Below are 22,321 nucleotides of genomic sequence, written 5' to 3'. Positions count from 1 at the left end.
TATTAGGAAACACATATTGGGAGACATTTCAAATTTCTTTTTGCTTCATGCAGAGAACTCTTGAGTCTAATGCCGTGTTCTTGGTTTGGGGGTAGTTTTTTTTTTGTTTGTTTGTTTTTTGCTTGTTTGTTTTGTTTTCTGTCCTTCAGCCACTTTTATTTTTAAGAGTTTAAGAGGTTTGGGAAAGATACAAACATACACCAGAAATCACAAAAACAGACATTACTCAAGCCTGAGAAAGCTGCTTATTTTCTTTTGATTGGGTAATGAAAAGAGTAGGAAGGCCTCATTTAACGAGGGTGAAGTCATTTTGGCACATACACCTACACATAAATATATATAAACTTTAAAATAAGCTAAGCACTATATATTGAAGCTCAACTGGGAAAACATATCACAGGACAGAGATCAAATCTCATGACCTGTTGGGCATATGTTAAAGAAAACCAGAGAACAAAGCAAGGTTTGCCATTTGTCCTTCTGGTTTCACAGACACATTGTTCAGTACCGCCTACAGGAAGTGAGTCATCCCTTGCAGAACTTGTCACGACTCAGCTTTAACCAGCCTCACTTTGGTCTGGCAGGAAGTAGCACTGTCCTTCCACAAAAAGTGGACCACCTATGGCATCAAAGAGCAGAGGGAGGGTGGTGGCTTGCACAAGTGAGTAAGGGCAAGCCATCAGTGAGAAGACAGGAAGGGAAACAGCCAGATGAAAGGAAAATGAAATCCATCGAATAGTCCATAGTGATCTTGTCCCTGGGGTGCAGGTGGTCACTGAAATCCAAGTCTTACGGGGTCACCTGGGATGACTTCTTCAGTTAGTCCTCACTGCCAAGATCATCGCTGTTGTCCCCCAAGGGAAACTCCCTTGTGGGCTTCTGGGCGGCATATATCTGAGTCTCCATGGGGCATTCCTGGCCCAGAATAGCCTGAGGCAAGAGACAAGTATAGATATTATTGCATAGCTGTGACCATCCTGTTTCTTGTCCACACTGGCACATCCAAGCTTAGTGTAGATGTAAGTATAGCATCCTCCTTCTGCCTCATGAATAGGCTCACTCCTTCCAAGGTGCCTAGGCACATCAAGTCCAGTCAGGACAAACATCTGATACGCTTGTTCTTGAAACCTAGCCTCAATATGTACAAGACACAGAAAGAAGCTGGCTGAAATGGACTCTCCTCTCATAGACTTTTCTGCCTACTCCTGTTCCTTTGAGAAGCTTCTGCGTACTTCCTGAATCCGTGAGGCCCCTAGTGCTGCTGGGGTGGTCACGCTACAAGAGGAGCAAAGTATCATATTGACTATATCATAGAGCATACAGGATCTTTTTGCCTAGAGACTATTTTTTTAACTTTAAAAGACATGGCCTGAGTTGAGAGATGACTCAGTAGGTATGAGCACTTAACTCTGCAAGCGTAAGGACTGAGCTGGAATCCCCAACACCCATATAAAAGACTGTGCACAGTCATATGCCTATAAAGCTAGTGCTGGTGAGTAGAAACAAGCAAGTCTTGGGAGCTCACTGGACAGCCAGCCCAGACAAAAGGGCAAGTCTCTCATACACTGTCTCAAGGCTGTAGGCTAAGAATAATAAAAGAAGACAATATCCTCCTCTTTTACAGTCTTGCTTGCACCATATGCAGACAAAAATAAATAAAATAAGGTAATTAAAAAAAGACATCACCAGATAAGGATAAGGCAAGATATAACTTAGTAAATTGAGTCTTGCTATAGTAACCACAGGATGCCTTTTACAGACAATATTCCTATCTCTTAGTCACTTTTCCTTTTTTAGTTTAGTTTAGTTTTATTTTGATGCTTTTTTACTAGATCTTATGAAGGCCAGGCTAGCCTTTAATTCCATACATAGCTGGGGACAACCCTGAACTTCTTACTTCCACTATCTCCCAAATGCTGGGAGACCAGATGTGTGTGACCATGCCTGCTCCCCATTTTCCTTCTTCACTTAAGATCCAGATAATAGAGGGCCCAGTGGCTTAAAGAAAGAGGGGAAAGAGGGAATTATAAAAGGAAGGATATGTATGTTAGGAAGAACAGAGAAATGACCAGCAGAGAGGAAATGAGCTCACAGTGAAGGGCCAGGGGAGCCACAGGAAGAAACAGACAAGTATTTTATCCAGCACTCAGGGTGCCTTACAAGCTTCTCCTCCTTGGCTGGGGGGTTCTGCAGGAAGCAGCAGAGAGGAGCATAGATGATATTGATGACACCAATGATGACCATGAGCCATGGGAAGCCAATGACTTGTACAACAGCACCCCCGGTAGACGGGCCTGTGAAAAAAATAAATCAAATACCAAATGTTTGTTGAATTAGGGAAATACTATGCTAGGAAAAAGTGGGTAATCAGAGAGGCTGTAACAGATTCCACTAAAAGAGAAAAAGGCCTTTGGTTCCACATCCAGGTTAGCTACAATGGAGAGGGGAGACTGGGTCACTTGGGCCTGGAAGCTCCCATCTGCCCCCAACAAACATACCAACAGCAAAACCCATGCAAAAAGCCACATCAGCGATGGCGTAGACACTCCCATACACAGATGTGTGGCGCAAGTCCACCAGGTATCCCATGATGGGCATCAAAGAGGAATCCACCATGCCTGTGGCCAGAACAAGCAGGATGCTGTCAGTCAACTTATCCATAGCTACGGCATCTCCCTCTACTCTGCCTCCCTGGCCTGCTGTCCCCACACTCAGCACCAACACCGGTCCAGGAAGGAACCACAAGCCCACCTGGGTACATCTGCCATCTCCCATTCCTGCCTTCCCACCAGCTTTTTCTGATGGGAAAATGGGGAGGAAAGGAACCTGACCCAAAGGAAATTCTCAAAGACTTCTTTTTTACTTCAAGGGCACTACTCACCTATGGCAAAGCCAAGGCCTGCATTGGGACCAATGAGACCAAAAATGTTGTGAGCCAGAGGCACCTGGAAGGGACCAGAAGAAGAGTTCCTCAGAGTGCCACTGGGATGGGGGCACAGGGGGCAGAGTTTTCATGTGACATGTATTGGAGACATGTGCTGCATGTGTTACCTCTGATTTCTCACACCTTCTTTTGAAGAGTAATCTTCCTCTCCACTTTGATCACATAAAAACTGGACCGGAACCACCCAAAGTTATGAAGCCAATAAACAGCAAGATCAAGTTTGAACCTCAGACTGAACTCAATTATATCACAGCAAGGGACCTTTTCTTTTCATGAGCATTGGCCCCTCTCTACCAAACACACACTGCTGTCCTCATTCATCTCTGAGTGCGGTCATCTTTCTTTTCATTATTGACATCATCGAATTTGCTTGCCATTTATTTTACAGCACTTGGAATTTAACCTAGCGCCTTGTGAAGGCTAGGCAAACACACCCCACCCCTTTTTTTATTTCTTTTGAGATGGGATCTCACTAAGCTGCCCAGGACAGACTTGAACTTACTCTGTAGCCCAGGCAAGCCTTTAACTCCTATCTTAGCCTCTGGGGGTAGTTGGCGTTAAAGGCCTGCACCACCAAATTAAGTCCCAACATTTATTTGAAACCCTAACTTGGTAGCCATTGCAGCAAAAAAGACAAAAAAATGAGCCCAACAGTTAACAGCTCAACAACTGGAGAGACTGGTGGAATCGTCTGAGTGCCACAAGAGCAAGCTATGGCATGCATAGCCTTACTGAAAGCCTGTCTTTCCCTTTTAAGCAGTGTCCCTACCCTTTCCTTGGTACTTGTTACCCAACCTACTATTCCAGCACAGGGCCCTCAAAGGTTTAGCTTGCCATTTAGCACTGACAAGTCATTATACCTATGGAGCAATACCTCAAGAGGTGCTCATACTTCTCAGTGGCAGGGCTGACTTGCTGAGGGCTTTTCATGTGCCCTCTCCATGCTGCAGTCTATGTGGATTACCTCACACATCCTGTGACATGCAAGCAGAATCCTCCAGTGAGAACCCTGAGCAGAGGAAGTGACATGGGTTGCTCAGAGACACAAAAATGGCAAGTGGCCAGGCTGGGGTGGAGGCCTGAGCCCATGCCCATCACCAGGGGCTCCAGCTCGTCCTGGGTGCAGTGCTCAAAGCTCAGCAGCTCAGCCGGGTGTTGGTGGCACATGCCTTTAATCCCAGCACTCAGGAGGCAGAGGCAGGCGGATCTCTGTGAGTTCGAGGTTAGCCTGGTCTACAAGAGCTAGTTCCAAAACAATACAGAGAAACCCTGTCTCGGGGAAAAAAAAAGCTCAGCAGCTCTGTTGTCGCATCCCTTGAGCATAGAGCCAAATGGACTGATGGACGGATGCTCTCCGCTGAGAACAGGAGACTGTAATGGCCTGGGAGGGCAAAGGACTCTCAAAGACGGAAATCCCTGCTTTCCTCCTTCTACCGAATTTTCTGGTTCTAGAGACTGAGCCATTGATGGTACCCGCCCTGGTGGCTGGTGGGAGTTGTCACAGTAGATTGAATAAATGGATTCATAGCACACCATTGGCTGGCTGGCTCCAGAAACAGACACCAATGTGTTTCACTTCATGTGTATGTGCACAGCCTCACGCCTCTGGTCCCCCCACACACAGCCCGATTCCTCTCCTTTCCCACCTCCTTTTGATGGCATGCCAATTCAGCTGGTGGCATCTCCTCCAGCACCAATTTCTTTTCATGTAGAAGTAGTTTTCTAGGATTTCCTACCAAGTCAGCCTACTGCCCATTTGAAGGAAAATCATCTCTAAATGTCTAGTGTGCCTCCTTTTCCAACTGGGTCTTGTACTTACACAGAGCAAGCTGATGCCTACTGCCACCATTCCAACAAGGGAGCACAGCCACCTGGAAGAAAAGGGTCATCACCACACACTGTCTGCAGAGAGATGGCTGCCACTTGCCACCTCGGCCAGTCCTACACACCCTAATTCAAGCAGTCCCTTGGATTAGGGGAAGGAACTGCACAGAGACAGACTACAGGACCAGGTTGAAGCCTTTCTATGCCTGTCCTTTTCTTGACCTGCTCTTCTCCCTGACCTTGCGTCTCTTCTCATAGCAATGGTACAGTGGGACATAGCCTTGTTTCCCTTAGAACCAACTGGTCTGCTGGCTCCAAAGGCATCGCCCCTAGGGAGATGTTCATGCACTTGATTACTAGTGTTTGCCAGTTCAGGCTGCTTCCTTTCTATAGTGTTCATTTATTATTATTTGTGTGTGTGAGAGAGAGGGGGAGTGTGTGTGGGGTGCGGGTTGAAGTGAGAGGAGGCCCACCACAGCATGAGTGTGGAGGTCAGAGGTCAACTTTGTGGAGTTAGTTCTCTCCTTCTACCTTGATGTGGGTTCTGGGGATTGAACTCAGGTCACTAAGTTTTTGAGGTCAGTGTCTTTACCCACTGACCCATCTCTACAGCCCAGCTCAGACTCAACCCACTCTGTAATATATATGGTTTTACAAATACATCTCAAAAAACCATATGGAAATATGCATACTTCCTCATACCTATAACTTTGCTTTCAAAAGCATGTTATAAATCTTTGTACTGAGCTACAATGATAAAAATTAAAATCAAAGTGATTTTATCATTATAGCAGGAGAAGAAAGAATCTAGATTCATACTTCTTGCCACCCTCCCCCTCATTCCCCACCCTTCCCGCTCCCATTCCCCCACCCTCCCCACCCCTGTGGGCTTCTGATATCCCTGTCTAGAATTCTCTATGGTTCCATGGAACAGAGCTTGGCAACTGCTACCCCAAAATACACACTGTTTTTTTTTTCATTTTGCAGCTGTTGGCTATTGGGGTGGCATCACCTCTCCAGCTGGAAAGGAAGGGCTATCTCTGTGTAATCACTGCCTCTGGAAAGCAGTCAGCTCAGGATAACCCATTCTCTATTCTGCCCTCATCACCTGCCCATCAACCTCCCTCACGGCAATTTTTATCATTGGAGCCTAGAGCGTCTCAAAGAAGCTGTCCCAAGTACAGGAACAAGCTCAAAGGACACCATTAAGTGACAGTTTAATCATTCTTCCAGTTTCTCAGGCTACATACCGACCCATCTTGTTGGCCAACACACCAAAAAGGTTCGTGCCAATGAGGTAGGCCACACTGGCAGGCAGGAAGGCCAGACCTGTGGAAGAACACGGAAGCTCACCTTAGGACATGCTCAACTTATCTGAAGCACCGCATTTCCTACAGTGCAGCAATGTACCCCTGATACCTCCAACTCCCCAAACCACTTTGATGTGCTCTTTGAAGATCTTTGTGCAAGTCAGGAGCAATGGTCTCAGGACCCTGCAGCCCTGCTTTCCTCAGAAACAAGGCTGCTTTTAGCCTCAACATATTTCGTAGCCTCAACATATTCCCAGGCTTTCTGACAAGTGACTCGGGAAGCCACTGGCATCTAAGATTCACTTGCTTATCAGCACAAGAGTAGGAGCTTCCCGGGAAGTCAAATGCCTCACTTGCGTGTGACCTGTCCCCTTGCTGCTTTGCCTGTGGTCTTTGCCTTTCCAGGCCTTGGCTCCAACATCTGAGTACATACAGCAAAGCTGTTACTATACCATGCCAGGTGACAGTGGGAACAAGCTGGAAAACGTTTCATTAACTACCGCCCTGGCCACCTGCCTTTAGGACAACAGAGTGAGATGATCTGGAGCACGGATCTCAGAGCATGCAGTTTGGGGTTCAGTATGTGGCTCGTCCACTTGACAACCATGTGACCTGGAAATTTTACTTTTTATTTGCGAGTTCTTCCTCGCGCCCCTCCGTCTCTTTCCTTCTTTCTTGTGTTTTTCCGATGAGCTTGTACCATTTGCCAGGTATTCTTAAGGCCAGTGATTGAGCAGCAAACAAGATCAACCCAGAAGGGCTGGAGAGAACTCAGTGGTTAAGAGCACCCACAGTTCTTACAGAGGACCCAGGTTTGATCCCCAGAACCCACGTGGTGGCTCACACCTGTCTGTAACTCCAGGTTCTTGGGTACTAGGCGCACCTGTGGTGCATAAAACATACATATAGGCAAAACACCCGTACACATAAAATATTTTTAAAGATAAACATCGAAACAAATTCAGCACAGGTCTATAATCCCAGTGTGGGGGAGGCCACAGGAAACACAATGAAAATGTATTGTCTTTTCAATGAAAGCATTAAACCAAAGAAGGGAAGTGCTATTTTAATAGAAAATTTAAAAGAGAAATAGAAAACATACAAATATTGGCATTTTCTCCAAAATAAAAATATATGCTCAATATATGTGCTTATCTACTATGACAGCGTCCATTAACCAATCAGGTAAGAATGCAAAGCTGAATTCTAACCACTGACAGTAAGGCACAGAAGCCCTGTGCAGGTGCTTGCTTGATTAAGCAGTTAGCAGATAAGAGCCTGTCTACCTTTTTGCCTTGCAGAAGTACTTGGGATTATGTGATCATTTTCTTGAGACCCCACAGTGGCTTTTTTACTAGGCTGAGTGGAAATTCAAGGTCGACACAGCAAGACGCTATCTTAAAACAAACAAATACAAGCAAATAAACTCAAAAGATGACCATAACTCAAAGGGAGCTCACATTTAAGGAGAGATTGATAATTAATTCTAAAATAATTTATTGTGCTAAGTAATAAAGCTAAAATAAATGCTAGAAAATTATGTGGAGAAAGTAATTTTGAAAAATGTGAAAGAAATTTCACAGTTATATATCAGGGTGACTGGAGGAGAGACAACCGTGCATTTGGGGAGCCAAGGAAAGGCTGAGGGGTGGTGCTGAAGCTGAGACCTTGTTTAGCAAGAAAGAGAAGACAGAAACAAGTGCAGCATCTAACACAAGCTAACACTAACCACATAGTGTGCTGTAGGCGCAGGAAAGTTGCCTGGACTCTGGGACCTGTGAGCAGACAGCACGTGAGAAGCTTCGGGCACAGTAACACAGCCCAGCCGGCGTTTCCTAAAATGTCTTAGAAGAGTGGCTTTACAGGACAAGAGGGAAGGCAGAGACTTTCGCAAGCCCTGGAGAAAAAAAAGGCAGAGTCTCCTCTTGGAAGCCAAAACAGAGAGGACTGAGCAAAATCGCAAGTATTTTTTAAGGTGTAGTTGTAGAGCTTTCTCTCCTGTGGGGACACATGAGAGTGAGAAGAGAGAAATAATGAGAACTAAAGCTTTTTGTTTCAGTCAGCTGGGTGATGAGGAGGGGGAAGATCAGTGGGGGAGGAAAAGTCGGGGCTGTGAAGGGCTTGAAACAACCGTAGGGAGGGGCCAGACAGCAGATACACAAGGGCAGAGCTCCGGGAGAGGCCACGAACACACAAGATCAAGACCAGCTGGCCGATGTGGTTTTTAAGATCATGGAAGTGGGGATTGAAGAGTTGGCTCAGTGACTAGGGGCTCTTACGGGTCTGTCCCTAATGACCAGGTTGAGTGGCTCACGCCGCCTGTGCTCCAGAGTGACCCCTCTGGCCTCTGTGAGTACCTGCACTCACATGCACATGTCCACTGCCACACACACACACACACACACACACACACACACATACACACACACACACATTTAATATTATAAATAGAGACTTTTTAAGAGCACAAACTCTTTTTGTTTTAATATTGGAAATGGGTAGGGTCTCTTGCAAAAGCTAAAAAAAAAAAACAGAAAAAAAGAATAGATATTCTAATCAGCACACCACAGTATAGGATTCCTTTTTTTTTAATTCATAACCCGGCCTGTCCTGAAACTCATATGGACAAAGCTGGATCTGAACTCACAGAGATCCCCCTGCCTCTGCCTCTGCCTCCTGGATGCCAAGATCAAAGGTGCATGCCACCACACCCAGGTTAAAAAACCTTTTAGTTATGTGTATCAGTGTGCACCTGCTGTCCATATGTGTACCGTAACTATATGTGCACCTTGTCCATGAAGTGCCATCAGAGGGCAGCAGGTCCCCCAGAAATGGGGTTACAGATGAGTATGAGACATGCCGTGTGTGCTGGTGATGGAATCCTGGTCCTCTGGAAGAGCAGGAGATGCTCTTGACCACTGAGCCATCTCTCTAGCCCAAGGGTGGAAGTCCTATCGTTGACAGGTAGCAAAGCAAGAGAGTAGAGTATGCCTCTAAGAAGGCAATGGGGAGTCACTGCCCTCATCACAAAGTCTTCTTTTTGTAGCAGTTGGAGGCTATTACAGAGAACCACAACTACTCAACATGCAAAGAGCAAGTGACTTTCACGTACACGTCCCCAAATGGAAAGAGTGACATGACCCTATACCAAAGCTCAGAGAACATTACATAAGATCATAAGAACCTGAGGACAAGGCGACTGTTGCCAAATAGCATTTTCTGGACGCGACAGGAAACTGCAACCATGAAATCTCAACAGTATGACTGTCTGCAGAAGACCACACCCAGTCAGTATTCCAGTGTACATGGGGGAAGGGCTCACAAAGCTTCCCCTCCCCCCATTTGAAGATCTCCAGGCATCAGGAGGAAGGAGATCAGCTTTCTTCAGGAGTGAGCCCCTTAGAAAACTATCCAAGTAGTCAGTCCTATACCCATGAGCATATGGAAAACACTATTGGACTCAGTAGGATACACAAAAACACACACATATGCTTGAACATACACATGCAAATGCACACATGCATGAGCTCATACACTAAGACAATAATAATTAAAGATAAGGCCTCATAGGGAAACATGGCAAGAGTTGGAGAGGCTAAAAATACGTTGTAGTTAGGAAATTATTAAAAATGTTTATAGAAAACACAAGAAGTAAGAACACACTGCATATCTTTTAGACTGGCTTGGCACAGAAGTGCCCAGCGAGAACTCGCCTTTATTATCGTGACCTGTGATGGTCAGGGCGAACCTAGGCATCTCACTTCAAGGCCAGGTGTTTCCTCTACCCAAGCGCACCTGAGTGACTCGTTGCCAGAGTGTGGTTGGAAGCAGCAGTGTGAGTCTCTTCTGGCCTCGCAGCCCCTCCCTGTACCACTTTGGATCTCAAGGAAACAATGTAACCCAATTGAAAGTACCCTGTCTCTGATCCCAAAGCCCAATGTAAACAGTTGGTCAGGGCAGGCAGCCGCTTGTTTGCTTTTAATATTGTCTTCTAGGCAGCAGAAGTAAAGCATGCCGTCCTGTGTTTGCCTACTTTATCTGCGCAGGGTGGCAATCTGCTTCAAAGTGTACCTGTTCATTTGTATTTAAATGAAAGTTTAGCGGTAGTGACTACTGAATGGTTTAGCTGATACATAGAAAGAGGAAGCTCACTCGCCTAGCTCCCCGTCTCCTTGACATCCTTGTAAATTGTGTGAAATTTCCTAAAGCAGGCTTTCCTCAAACATTCACTTGTTCCATAGCACCTGACCCCAGCTGCTATTTCAGCAGTACTTTGTGTTCTAGGCTAATTAACACTCATATGCTGTCCACAGTCTGTCTTCAAGAGAGGATGGCGCATAGCCATGACTGTCAAGATGAATTATTAGCTCAGTAAATCCTATAATCCATGCACTTTGTACTTGAAATAAGTACAAAGACCGAGACCCTGAAAGATTTTTAAAATTTTACAAATAAAATGAAGACAGGTGCGATGGTGCACGCCTGTAACCCTAGGCCTGAGGGAGTTGAGATAAGAGGATTGGGAAGTCAAGATCTGTCCAAATTGTATAGTGAGATCTTGTCTAAATAAACAAATATAAGAAAAAACAGCAAGGCTCTCCACCATGATAACTGGTAAATGTCTGGGTGTAAGTTCAAACCATAGAGCACCTGTTTCCAAAGCCAGTGTTATCTTCTGTTCTTGGTAGCAGTACCTAGGACCCATTGGCCATGTGGTACCAGGTCCAATTCAGACCACACGTGACTCTCAACAGCTTTTATTGTTGTTGTTGTTGTTGTCTGGTTATGTTGGGGAAGTCCTGTGTATATGTCAACAAAGCACTGTTGGCCAATAGGAAAGCAAGATAGGTGGGACTAGAAGTCCAGGAGGACTCTGGGTAGGAGAAGCACAGGGAGTCAAGATGTAACCGCCATGGGGTAGGAAGCCTGGAAACTTCTCCGGTAAGAGAAATACTTAGATTAACAATTATAGGATAAATACTTAAGTCAGAGCTAGCCAGTAAGAAACAAGCAAGGCCAACAACTTCATAATTAATACAGTGTCTTGTGTGTTATTTGGGGACTACAATGCGGCAGAGCCCAGGCGACTGGGGGGGGGGGGGACACGACCAAAGCTGCTGGCAAGGAAAAAGCCTCTCTCTACATGGTTGTTTGTGTGTGTGTGTGTGTGTGTGTGTTTGTCTTTGCTCCTTCCTGCAAACTGGAGAAGGGTTCTTCATAAGCTCTGTTTTTCTAAGGGTGATTAACAGGTGTAGTGTACACTACCTTTGTCCCCTGGAAACTCATTAGAAATGTCACTTGTTCCATGAGGTGTGTAGACACATGCATTAAAACCTAAGGTCCTTGGGAGTTGAAACAGGAGGATAAGAGTTCAAGGCTGGGCTATCTATATCCAGTCCAAGACATGACCATGCTATGTGAAACCCAGTCTCAAAACAAAACCAAAATCATGATTAAAAAAAGATAGGAGTGTAGCCCAGGCTGGCCCTGAACTTGTGATCTTCCTACCTCAGCCACCACAAATCACGGTGTCTCTGACTCTTTCGTCTGCTCTTGGGGTCCTTTCCTCCTACTGGGTTGCCTTACCCCATCATGATATGAGAGTCTGTCTTTTTGTATCTTGCTACACAATGTTCAGTGAGCATCCCTGGGAGGTCTGTTCTTTTCTGAAGGGAAATGGAGGAATGGATCTGGGGGAGAGACAAGATGGGGGGGGGGTATTGGAAGGAGTAGGGGAAACTATGATCAGGGTGTATTGAAAACAAAACTAAATTTTTTTTAAAAGGAGGGGTGAGAAGTTGACCTATTTGTGTTAACTTACTTCGAAGTCCCAGCATCATCTAGAATGTGTAGAGTTTACATGTACAGAAAGCACTGAGGAAAGTAGTATAAGACGCTGGCACATGGCAGCCAAGTGACTGGTAACTTGTGAGGCTGCTAACTGGATTGCTGGGGGGAGGGCTCGCCAGGTTGTAGTGTACTAACTAGTACCGGGAGCCAGAGTGTCCAGAACCTCCTCGGAAGAGATGTTATCTGCACTGAGCATTGCCTAACTCAATTAATTGTCTTGATCAGAAGCAGGTACAGCCCAAGAAATTCAATTTGAAGTTAAGTGTACAACTGGAACCTCACTTTGAATTGGTCCCTTAAAATTAGATTCTGTATTTTTTTTAATAGTCCGTTGAGCTATATCCGGTTCTTATCAGCTTTCCCGAGGCACCAGGAGCCTCCCCTGCCTGTAGTGACTGAGTTGTTTGCACGTAGCCTCTTCTGCCCCCTTGTCCTCAGGGTTCCTGGAAGAGGTACAGGCATTCTCTCCACTCAAATCACAAGGCCTCCATGGAGCAGAAGAGGCTGGGGACCTCTATTCTGGGCTTCGATGGATGCTGAACACCCTTTATAGAGCATATAGGACAACAAAAGGAGGTGTAGGGACAGTGTGGTTGGTTGTGATCCTACACAGTGTACAGGTACAGAGCACACCTCGGGCCATTCATTCCTACAATAGCCCTTTGAAACAGATAGCACTACCATGCTCATTTTAGACATCAGTCAAGTGGTACTCATTGTGAAACCAAATTATTTCAAAACAACGTGGTACCAAGTCCTTGACAAAACATTCATAGGCACTAAGCCTTAGGGTTTATATCTCAGGTCTTACTAAATAAGATAACCTGGCTGGGGCTGTAGCATAGTGGTAGAATGTTTGCCCAGTTTGCATGAGGACCCTGGGATTTGTCCCCAGAACTAGTCAAAACTAAAGAGCAGACAGTATGGCACGGCTGCCTGTAAATGGAGCTGACATTTTCAGGCCCATCTGCCTCACTGGCTGGAACAACAAAGCAAACTTTTACCACACAATGTGACATAAAAGAAAGATTCCTTGAAGGTGGTGCCTAGAAAGTGTGATGGTTAATTTTACCCATTATTGGATCAGAGTCGCTGGGAGGCACACCTCTGGGTTTAAATGAAGAAGAAAGACCCACACTGAATATGTGCAGCACCATTGGGCCTGAGGCCTTAGACAAAATCAAAGGGATTTAAAAAGAACACAAGGTAAGTTCAGGCATCTCCCCCCAAACACACATATACTCTGTTTCATGGTCCCTCCAGAACTGAGGCAGTCCAGTAGTATTTAACTCTGCAGGCCTCACCGCCTAGATAGACTGTATCTTCCCAAACCATGAGCTAAAGGAAATCCTTCTTTTGTTGTGATGCTTTTGTTGGGTACTTTGTCACAACAACAAGAAAACTAATACAGATAGATTAGGTGGTTTTCACACATTTATGTTGCCAGTCGATGCCATGGAAACAAAACCAGGCCTTTGGCTGGAAATACTGAATACTTTTACAACCGTAGTAGGCCTGTGACCTTTCCATTGCTCATCATCTTTCACAAGGTGACTCTCCACCCACTCATTTGGACTCAGTTCATGGGTGTGGACATTGACTGAGTCTATGAAGGTGTGTACTGTCCCTTTAAGAGACTTATGACGGGGCTGGAGAGATGGCTCAGAGGGTAAGAGCACTGGCTGCTCTTCCAGAGGTCCTGAGTTCAATTCCCAGCAACCACATTGTGGCTCACAACCATCTATAATGGGATCTGGTGCCCTTTTCTGACAGGCAGGCATACATGCAGACAGAAGACTGTATATACACTAAATAAATGAATTTAAAAAGGGAGACTGATGACATGGGCTTGATGGTTGTTGATAACCTTCAAAAAGACCCACAGCACCCGCCTATGCCTTAGCCGTTGGTGGGGACCCAGGTCACTTACCTAGCTGCCACTCAGGGGAGCACATGGTCTGCATCATCCAGATGGGCAGTGTGGGCTCTAGTATGGCGACTCCCATGTTGGCCAGGCAAATGGAACCTGAGAGACAGCTCTATGAGCCAGTGTGGCTGCCTAAAGCCTGACTCTTCCCACAGAGAGGAAGGTCATGCTCAGCTCACCTGCTGCTACCAGGATGTAAGGGTCTTTGAGAAGTGTCAGAAGTGGAGTTCCCATGGTGTTCTGAGAAAACAAATAACGTGAACCTTCCATTTCTACAGACTTTACAACCTGTTTTCACAAGATCTAAGATAGTACCTTAGATATCATTGGTTCCTTTACTATAAAAACCAAGAAACTTAGGTCTAAGGAAAGGATGTGCCCTGTCTGGTACCACAGCTAGGGACAGGGTCCATCTTGTGTACAAGTCCTGAGGCAATCAGCAGCATACCATGTATTGGACATATTTCCTACCTCCAGTGGATGGAAACAAGGCCAGGGTTGTCAGGAAGTGTCCAGGGCCTTTCCACTGATCTCTCTGGAAACCTTGTTGGACCCACAGGCAACATTTGACAACAGGCAGAGAACTTAACTTCAAGGTGACTGTGGAAGTGCCACAGAAGAAAGCTCCTCAAGTCCAGGTTCCCGCTTTGACCCATTCTGAGCTACACTGTGTAGTTGGGGAGCTTGAACACGGATGCTATCATGCTGGTCCTAATGACTGGACTTGATTGCCTCTCTCTCGTGTCATTACCCTTATACCAGCTACACCTGGACACCCACCTTCCTTTTGTTACCTTTACCCAAATTACCATCCTTCCCATCTCCCTAGTTCTGCATCTTACCTGTTCTTCAAGATCAAGTTCAAATCCCACCTTCCCCCAGTGTGCCTTGACTCAGTAGTTGGAAGTAAAGAGTATTTCCTAATCTCTAGTGTGCGTTCTACTCTATCCCATATGACATTTAATAGTCTGGATACAGTAACCACATACGATGCACATACAACAATGGATAAATACAGAGGTGCCCAAGCAAAAATTATAATATTCTTACCCCATATACAAATCAAAGTAAAGAAGTGGATATAAACAGTAAGCATAAACACAAAGAAGTAAGCAAGCATCACAGTTAAAGATATGTAACAATTACTGCCAGAGCTGGGGTTTGTATAGCTCAGTGGTGGAATGCTCGCCTGTGCTGGGCATGGCCCTGTGTTTAATCCCTACTACAGCACTGCCACAGATGGGGAGGTAGAGAGGGAGAGAGAGAGAGAGAGAAAGAGAGAGAGAGACAGAGACAGAGAGAGAGACAGACAGAGATAGACGCAGACACAGAGAGACAGAGACAAATGGAAAAGAAAACATTGCTTACAACATTATAAAATGCATGGTCATGAGGTTATTAATTGAAGTACTTGCTCTTCATATCTAGAATCTTCTCCATTTCAGAAACATCTGATCCTTCTCAACTTCTGCTGCTACAATCCCTTCTCCTTTGACTTCAGACAATTCACCTATGCGAGGGGACCTGACCCAGGAACAGCAGACACATCCATTCCTTCTCCACTGGCACCACTGCTGTCACACAAACAATGCTCGCACACCGGCACCTTCAGTGCTCACACTCTGGGCACCTCCTTGCTCAATGTCCCACCCATACCCTCCTAATACAGCTTGATGTAGACTTCTCAGGACCATCTTCAGCTTGAAGTCAGACAAACACAAACACTGGCACTTCTTAACTATAACCGAATAATGCTCAACCGGAGATGCTCTTGCTTGTCTGGAGGTCCCTGTCACCTTTGTGTTTTCATAGAAAACACTTCATTCTTTCTACAGCCTCACTTCTATCTTTGTTCAATACCGAGCCAGACTCCTTTGCTAACCTAAGTGTAGGCCTGCCTGGAATCCAAAACCGGGGTTCATGTTTCCTGACTTCCCTTTCTCCTGTGCTCAGCCGTGCTATTTATCCCAAAGCAATGGAGTTTCGTGCCCACTTACCTCAGAAGACACTTTGGAAGGCCATAGGATGCAAAGCTGGAGAGCTGAGAAAAAAGGGAGGCGGAGGGACAGTTCTGTTTATTCACTGATTACCCAGGGCTCTACTGATCGCCACGCAGCCACCACCTTAACTGCCTCAGTTTCTTCCTTTTTTTCCCAGAATGGGGCAGTCCTTGACCCATCTAAACATGTCAAGATAGACAGCACGGCATAGAGCATTTCCAACCCGAACTCTCTGTCTGGAGGCTCCAGCATTGACCTACCTCCATCCAGAAGTGCCAGGAAGGCCAAGACAAGGAATGGCGAGGACTTGCCCACGAATTCGTACATCACACTCCCGAAAGGAGCTCCCACTGAAAGGGAAGGCAATACAGACACCTGCAGTGTGACTCTTCCCCATCACCCACTCAGCTTTACTGAAGGCCTTGGGGCTGTAAGCTCCCCTGAGGCTGGGGTGCAGAGGTGGAGAGGATTCAGACCTGTCCTCAAGGAGGTCCTTTCTAGTAAATGAAATTTAGCAGGGCAGGGGTGGGAGAGGGAATAGGACATATAATTGAAATGTGGCAAAACGCTCAAAAACAGTAAATTGTCTGTGTACAAAACACTGTGTAAGTCTAATAGAATGAGTCAGAATGGCAGGATGATGGTCAACACTTTGCCAAGTCTATTACACCTGGGGCCATGTGTAGGAACAACACTGAAGGTTCCGAATGCAGGCACTCATGGGAGTAAAAGCTGATGTTAATGCAACATGAGTATTTTGAGGAGAAACGTGAAGATGGCTGAGGTAACATTAATCAAGGGCTTCAGGTATCTGGATGAGGTTATTGAGAAACATGGTACTTTTTAGCAGAGAAGAAACACCGCCAGGTGTAGGCTCCAAAAGATTCTTCTGGATTCTTCTTTCCTTCTATGAAGGAAAGAGGGGGTGCAGAAGAGAACTTGTAGGAGGTTAGTGCCATGTCCAAACCAAGAAAGAGGGAGCAGCTGACGTTGAAGGAGCTCCATGGGATGTAGCATGCTGATTCTTCTAAAACTGACTGTGATAAAGGAGTCTACTGTGACCCAAATCCAAGGCTGGGTATCCATATGGCCACTAACAAACAACAGGGCTTTCTCCCCTCCGTTCTGTACCATGGTGGCTGGCAGGGCCTAGGCCAGGGACGAATGAGACTTAGGCCTTCCCCTCGGCAAGTCTGTAAACTCCCCGAGGGCAGAACACGGTCTGAAGTCTTTAACCTCTATGCCATCTGTGCCAGCATTGTGCCTGGCATGGAGAGAATGCAAATGAAGCAGCTTGTTGAGTTAGTCAATGTGAAGTCTAAACATCGAGGAAAACATAAATACGTTGTTTGGAGCTGGGACTTCTGAGTACAGAACATCTGTGTCCTTATCCTGGCCCTGGAATTACTTTGGATAACTCCTTAATCTTTATAATTCTCATCTCTAGCCTGGGGACAGCCACTCATCCTTCGCAAGTTGGCCGTGAGGATTGAAAGCCATTACTTCTATGAAATCAGCAGAGACTCTGGCAAATCCCAGCTCTGCTGTGGAAAGCACCAGCTGTGCATGGGAGCAGAAGTGAGGGAGGCAGTGCCCAGCGATGTGGGGACGTTCACTCCTGTGGACAGACTGGCCTTCACGACCTCCCCAGGGCCTCAGGCGTTTCACAGCTTCTCAAGGAGAAAGAAATGCCACCTTCCCCCAGTGATGTATCTGAAGGACTCAACACAAGTGGGCCAGGAAGGCAAGGAAAATACTTACAGGGAAGTACCTGCCTCCTGGAGCCATCTTTGTAGAGTCTGCAACGCCCCCATCTCCTGAATGCAGACCTCTGTCTAGGTGCTACTTACCCAGAAGCCCCAAGGCCAGGCCCCCCAAAGCAATCCCCATGGCTCTCCCCCTCTCGTGGTTGTCAGTGTAGACACTGGCCAGCATCCCAAGTCCTGCACAGAAAATGACAGCTGAAGTTGGCGTGTGGGAGGTTGCTGATTGCTTCTTAGAATCCTTGGTCCCAGTCCTATAACATCTTGAGTGATCGTCTCTGCCGGGTATTTCATTTGAGGGCTATAAAACATAGCTCGCAGTATATAGCAAATACTGCCTTCTACAGTTGCACCTCCCTCTTTCCCTGCACGCAACTTATTATTTTGGTGCTGATATTATTAATATTGTTAAAAGTAAAAAAAACCTAAGAGTAAGGCTAATATAATAATGCTATTGTCTAATTATTTCATGTTTCATAGTATTTTGCCATTTCCTAATATATTTCCCTGCATGAGGAGGTCACAGACCATGCCAGGAAAGGAAGACACATGAGTGGACTATTGTATTCAGTGGTGCTCAAGTAGGAACATGAAAATTCTAGGCACCTGGGAGAAAGAACAGGCTGGCAATATCTAGTAACTGTGCCATCGGGCCATTCAGTTGTGTGAGAGGCAAACACAGCAGCCTCATGAGATGCTGAGACATCTTCACTCAAGCAATACTATGAAAAAACTACGATGACATTACTGAAATAACAACAGTTCCTATTAAATAAAAGCAATGCAAAGACAAGGCCATGAAGTGGGAGTGGATACAAAGCCTGACCTCAGGCTTAATCTGACTTAAGCTAGCTGTGCATGCATAACATCTGACCCTAACCCAGGCCAGGGATCTATAGGCCCCTCCCACAAGTCCACAATCACTTTATTCCTGAATCACAATTGCTCCCTCCCTGCATGGCATTTTCCTTAATTTTCTCTTATAAAATTTATGTAGTACCTAAAGTAGTTAATAGGTGTGTGTGTGTGTGTGTGTGTGTGTGTGTGTGTGTGTGTGTGTGTGTGTGTGTTTTGCAGCATTACCTGCAACAGATGAAAATGAAGATCCGATGCCTTGAAGGGTTCGGGCCACAAACAGCAGGGCATAGGTGCCGGAGAAAGCAAACACTGGAAAAGAGAGGAGTCAGAATGATCCAGGGTGGCATGAGGAGAAACATTTTCCTCAATGGCGTAGCCACTAGTATGGTGCTTGTGCTCCTGTAAATAGTCCCTCACCCATGCTTCTATAAGTAATCCTAATTAAACTTGTTGGGTCACCAAAAAAAAAAAAAATCATGAAAGTAGAAGGGGGCTCATTGGGAAGAGGAAGATTATCAGTGAGAGTGAGGGGAGATGAAGAGGGTAATGGGGAAGGGGTGAACATGATCAAAAGTACACACTATAATGCATGAAATAATCATAACAAAAATCCATTATTCGATATTAGGTTAATTAGGCTATCACAGTTAGATTTGGCAACCAGCTTGAGATAGCCCAGAGTCATCTGGGAAGCAGTTGAGGAATTATCTAGGTCAGATTGGCCGGTGGCCACGTCTGTGAGCATCTTCTTAGTTGCCAATTGATACAGGAGTGACCAGCCCAAGATGGCCAGTGCCATTCCTAGACAGGTGGTCCTGGATTGTATAAGAAAGGTAGCTAAGCAAGCAATTAGAAGCAAGATAGTAAGTGTCTGTCTTTAATGATCTCTGCATCAGTTTCTCCCTCTGGGTTCCAGCCTTGGCTTTCCCCAAGCATGAACTATACTCTGTAAGCCAAATAAACCCTTTTTATCACCAAATTGTTTTTGGTAACGATATTTTATCACAACATCAAAAGCCAAAGCAGGACATTAACAAAATAACATTTTTTTAAAAAGAATGGTAAAGGTGCTTGCTACCAAGACTGCAACTTGAAGTTGATCCCTGGAACCCACATGGAAGGATAGAACCAAGTTTTACAAGTTGTCCTTTGACCTTAATACACTCGGTAGCACTCATATGCATGTATAATAAATAAATAACATACTAAACAAATATCAAATATTTCGTAGAAAAAAAGAATTATCAAGCTGTCTCAGATTCCATAGAGATGAGTCACTATTACATAGATCTTAAGTATGCATGGTGAGATGAGACTCCTGTTTCACAGAATTAACATATTTAAACATAAAAGAAAGAAGAAAGCATGGTGTTTGCCTTTTGTTCTTGAAGTTAACTACTTAATTATTCAAATCTTCCATTAGGACTGATTTTGAATTGATGAAGAAGCTGAGAAGCCACAGATGCATAAATCAAATCAGTACAGAGTGGAGGGAAGGCGGGGTCTCTGTACTTCCTCCTGAGAGTCTGATATTCTACTCACTGAAATTGGAAACTGGTACCTAGCCCTCCTCCTGGATCCTGCATTACATCACACGGGCCCCTTGCCATTGCTGGGCCCTCCTGGGCCATCTGTTGTGTGCACCTCAAAGGCCACAGACATTGGGTAGAAGACATCTCACATTCTATCTGCCCTTTCCCCTTGGTGGGAGATGCCTCTGCCAAATCAAATTGGGATTTACTAAATGGTACTGAGAGTGCCACTCTGCTGGACGGGTAGCAGATGCGGAAGAGAAAGAGCCCTTGAAGACGGACCAGCTACTGGAGCCTAACACAATGAAACTGAGAGGCAAACTGGAGAGTGCTGTCTCAAAGTAAATTACAGGTTATAGAAGCTGTGTGGATAGTCCCAGACATCACTCATCCTTGACTCCCAAATAATATCTTCCGAGAAAAAAATCCTTCCCTAGGTGCTTCATTCAGACAAACTCTAATCCTCCTGACCACTTATTATAGGTGTCTTCGGTTGTGTTTTATGATCTTCAGTTACAGCCCAACATGACCACACCCAACCACTCAGGGTCTCCCAAAAGCATAGTTTCTCGGTCCTTCTTTTTTTTTTTTTTTTGGTTTCCAATACCCATTCTCAGACGTTCTAATATCTAGTATGCCCAAACCCACTATTTTTTATGTCCTTAAAGAATAAAGTAGCCAATTTGTCTTCTGTTACCCAGGACTTTTTTAGTTCCAGAACTGAAAGTCACATTGTAGAAAACCTCAACACCAGGAAAATCAGGATAGTTAGTCACACTATTGAGAAAAAACAATCATTTTTGTTTTTGTTTTTGTGTTTTGTTTTGTTTTTTGAGATGTGATTTCTCTCTGTAACAGCCCTGGGTGTCCTGTAACTCGATTTGTGATCAGACTAGCTTCAAACTCACAGCTTCTGCCTCCAGAGTGCTGGGATTAAAAGTATGTGCCACCAGCACCTGGCTCCTTTCCATTTTTCTAAATTTATATAGGCCATTATTTGTCTCCAAGTTACATCAAGAAGTCCCAGGGTGGGGCTTTGAGAGGAGTTATAAGCACCAGCAGCTTCTTAGTAACTTTGTTTTTTGTTTGTTTGTTTGGTTGGTTTGGTTTGGTTTGGTTTTTTTGAGACAGGGTCTCATGTCGCCTGGAATGGTCTTGAACTCACAATAGCCAAGGATGACTCTGACCTTCTAGCTCCCAGGTGCTAGGAATAACAGGCCCGTGCCAGCATGCTCAGTTCTTACTTGTTATTTAAACCCAAGTAAGGCTTACATAGGCTATCCTAACAGCCAAATATGTGTTCTTTTGTATAAAATTGGGTTAACAACACTAGTGACCTCATGTAAACCATAATTGTTATTTAACACATAAGTTAGGTAAACAGAAAAGAGTTGAACCTACTACTTCTTGGCAGAAGAGCAGGCAAAGATTTTGTGCTAAATTGCTTGGGTCACGTATACACTTTGTGGTCTTATTTTGCAAAAATGGTCATGATTCCCAAGGCAACCACCACACTCTCCTCTAGACACTTAGAACATATTTTATTCTTTATATGTGTTCCAGACAAAATATGAATGAGTTTCCAAATCACATTGGATGACTGTGTTCCTTCCTTTGCTCTCTAACACAGGCTGAATCTATGGAAAACTAGCGAACACTGCTAACGAACTTCTCATTCTCTTTGCTGGTGAGCAAATTCTGTCCTGGCCACTTCACGCTTGTCACGCTCCCATCTTCCTCTGAACCCAGCCAGCCCCTCTACCCTCGTAAGTCTCTTGCCTTCCTTGACTGGTTTTTGTTTTGTTTAGTGTCCCACAGAGTTTGATGAGGGCCTTCTCTGCCCCGAGTTTAGAACTGAGCAGCAGAGCCAGGTGACCTCATTTTCTCTCATTCTGTTATAATTACCCAAGAGTATTTCCAGTCCTTAGCAAAAACACCCTATTTCGAGCTCTCGCTCTTCAGCCTTCTTTCCATCTCTAAGTGCAACTAACTCTCGTCAAACTTTGGATTGGGTCACTTCTTTCTCTGGGAGGAAGAGAAGCTGAGAAGGGGGAATGAAGGGGGAATGTGATAGAAAACTAAGAAAACATCAAGAGGGAGAAGCCGCACAATTTGGAGCAAGGGATTAGCAGAGGCAGTGGGAACCGAAGGTAGGACTACAGGTGCCGTCCAGGCAGCAAGCCCCGGAAAGCGGATGTCTCGCCCCAGAGCTTCCGCCCTTCCGATCTCAGGCCACACATCGGGCTCATTCGTCACTCGTTTGATTCCACTTCCATGTCATTGGAAACATAAAGCGATACTGGACGGGCTTTG

At 45.3% G+C, this 22,321-nt stretch overlaps 1 protein-coding gene across 1 annotated transcript in view; it reads right to left on the bottom strand.

Annotated features, from left to right (window-relative positions):
- Positions 1-226: 226 nt before the first annotated feature.
- The window catches only part of Slc18a1 (solute carrier family 18 member A1), a 43,625-nt gene continuing 21,530 nt past the window's right edge, over positions 227-22,321 (bottom strand). Inside the window, exons 6-17 of the mRNA XM_040742204.1 lie at positions 18,702-18,785; positions 17,706-17,798; positions 16,116-16,205; positions 15,853-15,896; positions 14,035-14,095; positions 13,859-13,954; positions 6,019-6,097; positions 4,764-4,815; positions 2,882-2,945; positions 2,499-2,618; positions 2,161-2,294; positions 227-930 (exon numbers count right to left, since the gene is read on the bottom strand). Of these exons, the coding sequence (XP_040598138.1) occupies positions 820-930; positions 2,161-2,294; positions 2,499-2,618; positions 2,882-2,945; positions 4,764-4,815; positions 6,019-6,097; positions 13,859-13,954; positions 14,035-14,095; positions 15,853-15,896; positions 16,116-16,205; positions 17,706-17,798; positions 18,702-18,785 (1,028 nt within the window). The 3' untranslated portion in view covers positions 227-819. The remainder of the gene's footprint in view (positions 931-2,160; positions 2,295-2,498; positions 2,619-2,881; positions 2,946-4,763; positions 4,816-6,018; positions 6,098-13,858; positions 13,955-14,034; positions 14,096-15,852; positions 15,897-16,115; positions 16,206-17,705; positions 17,799-18,701; positions 18,786-22,321) is intronic.

Source organism: Mesocricetus auratus, unplaced genomic scaffold, assembly GCF_017639785.1.
Source record: "Mesocricetus auratus isolate SY011 unplaced genomic scaffold, BCM_Maur_2.0 Super-Scaffold_6731, whole genome shotgun sequence".
In the NCBI taxonomy this organism is placed as follows: Eukaryota; Metazoa; Chordata; class Mammalia; order Rodentia; family Cricetidae; genus Mesocricetus; species Mesocricetus auratus.
Note: the sequence above shows the minus strand (reverse complement) of the source record. Positions and strands in the feature narration are given on the sequence as shown.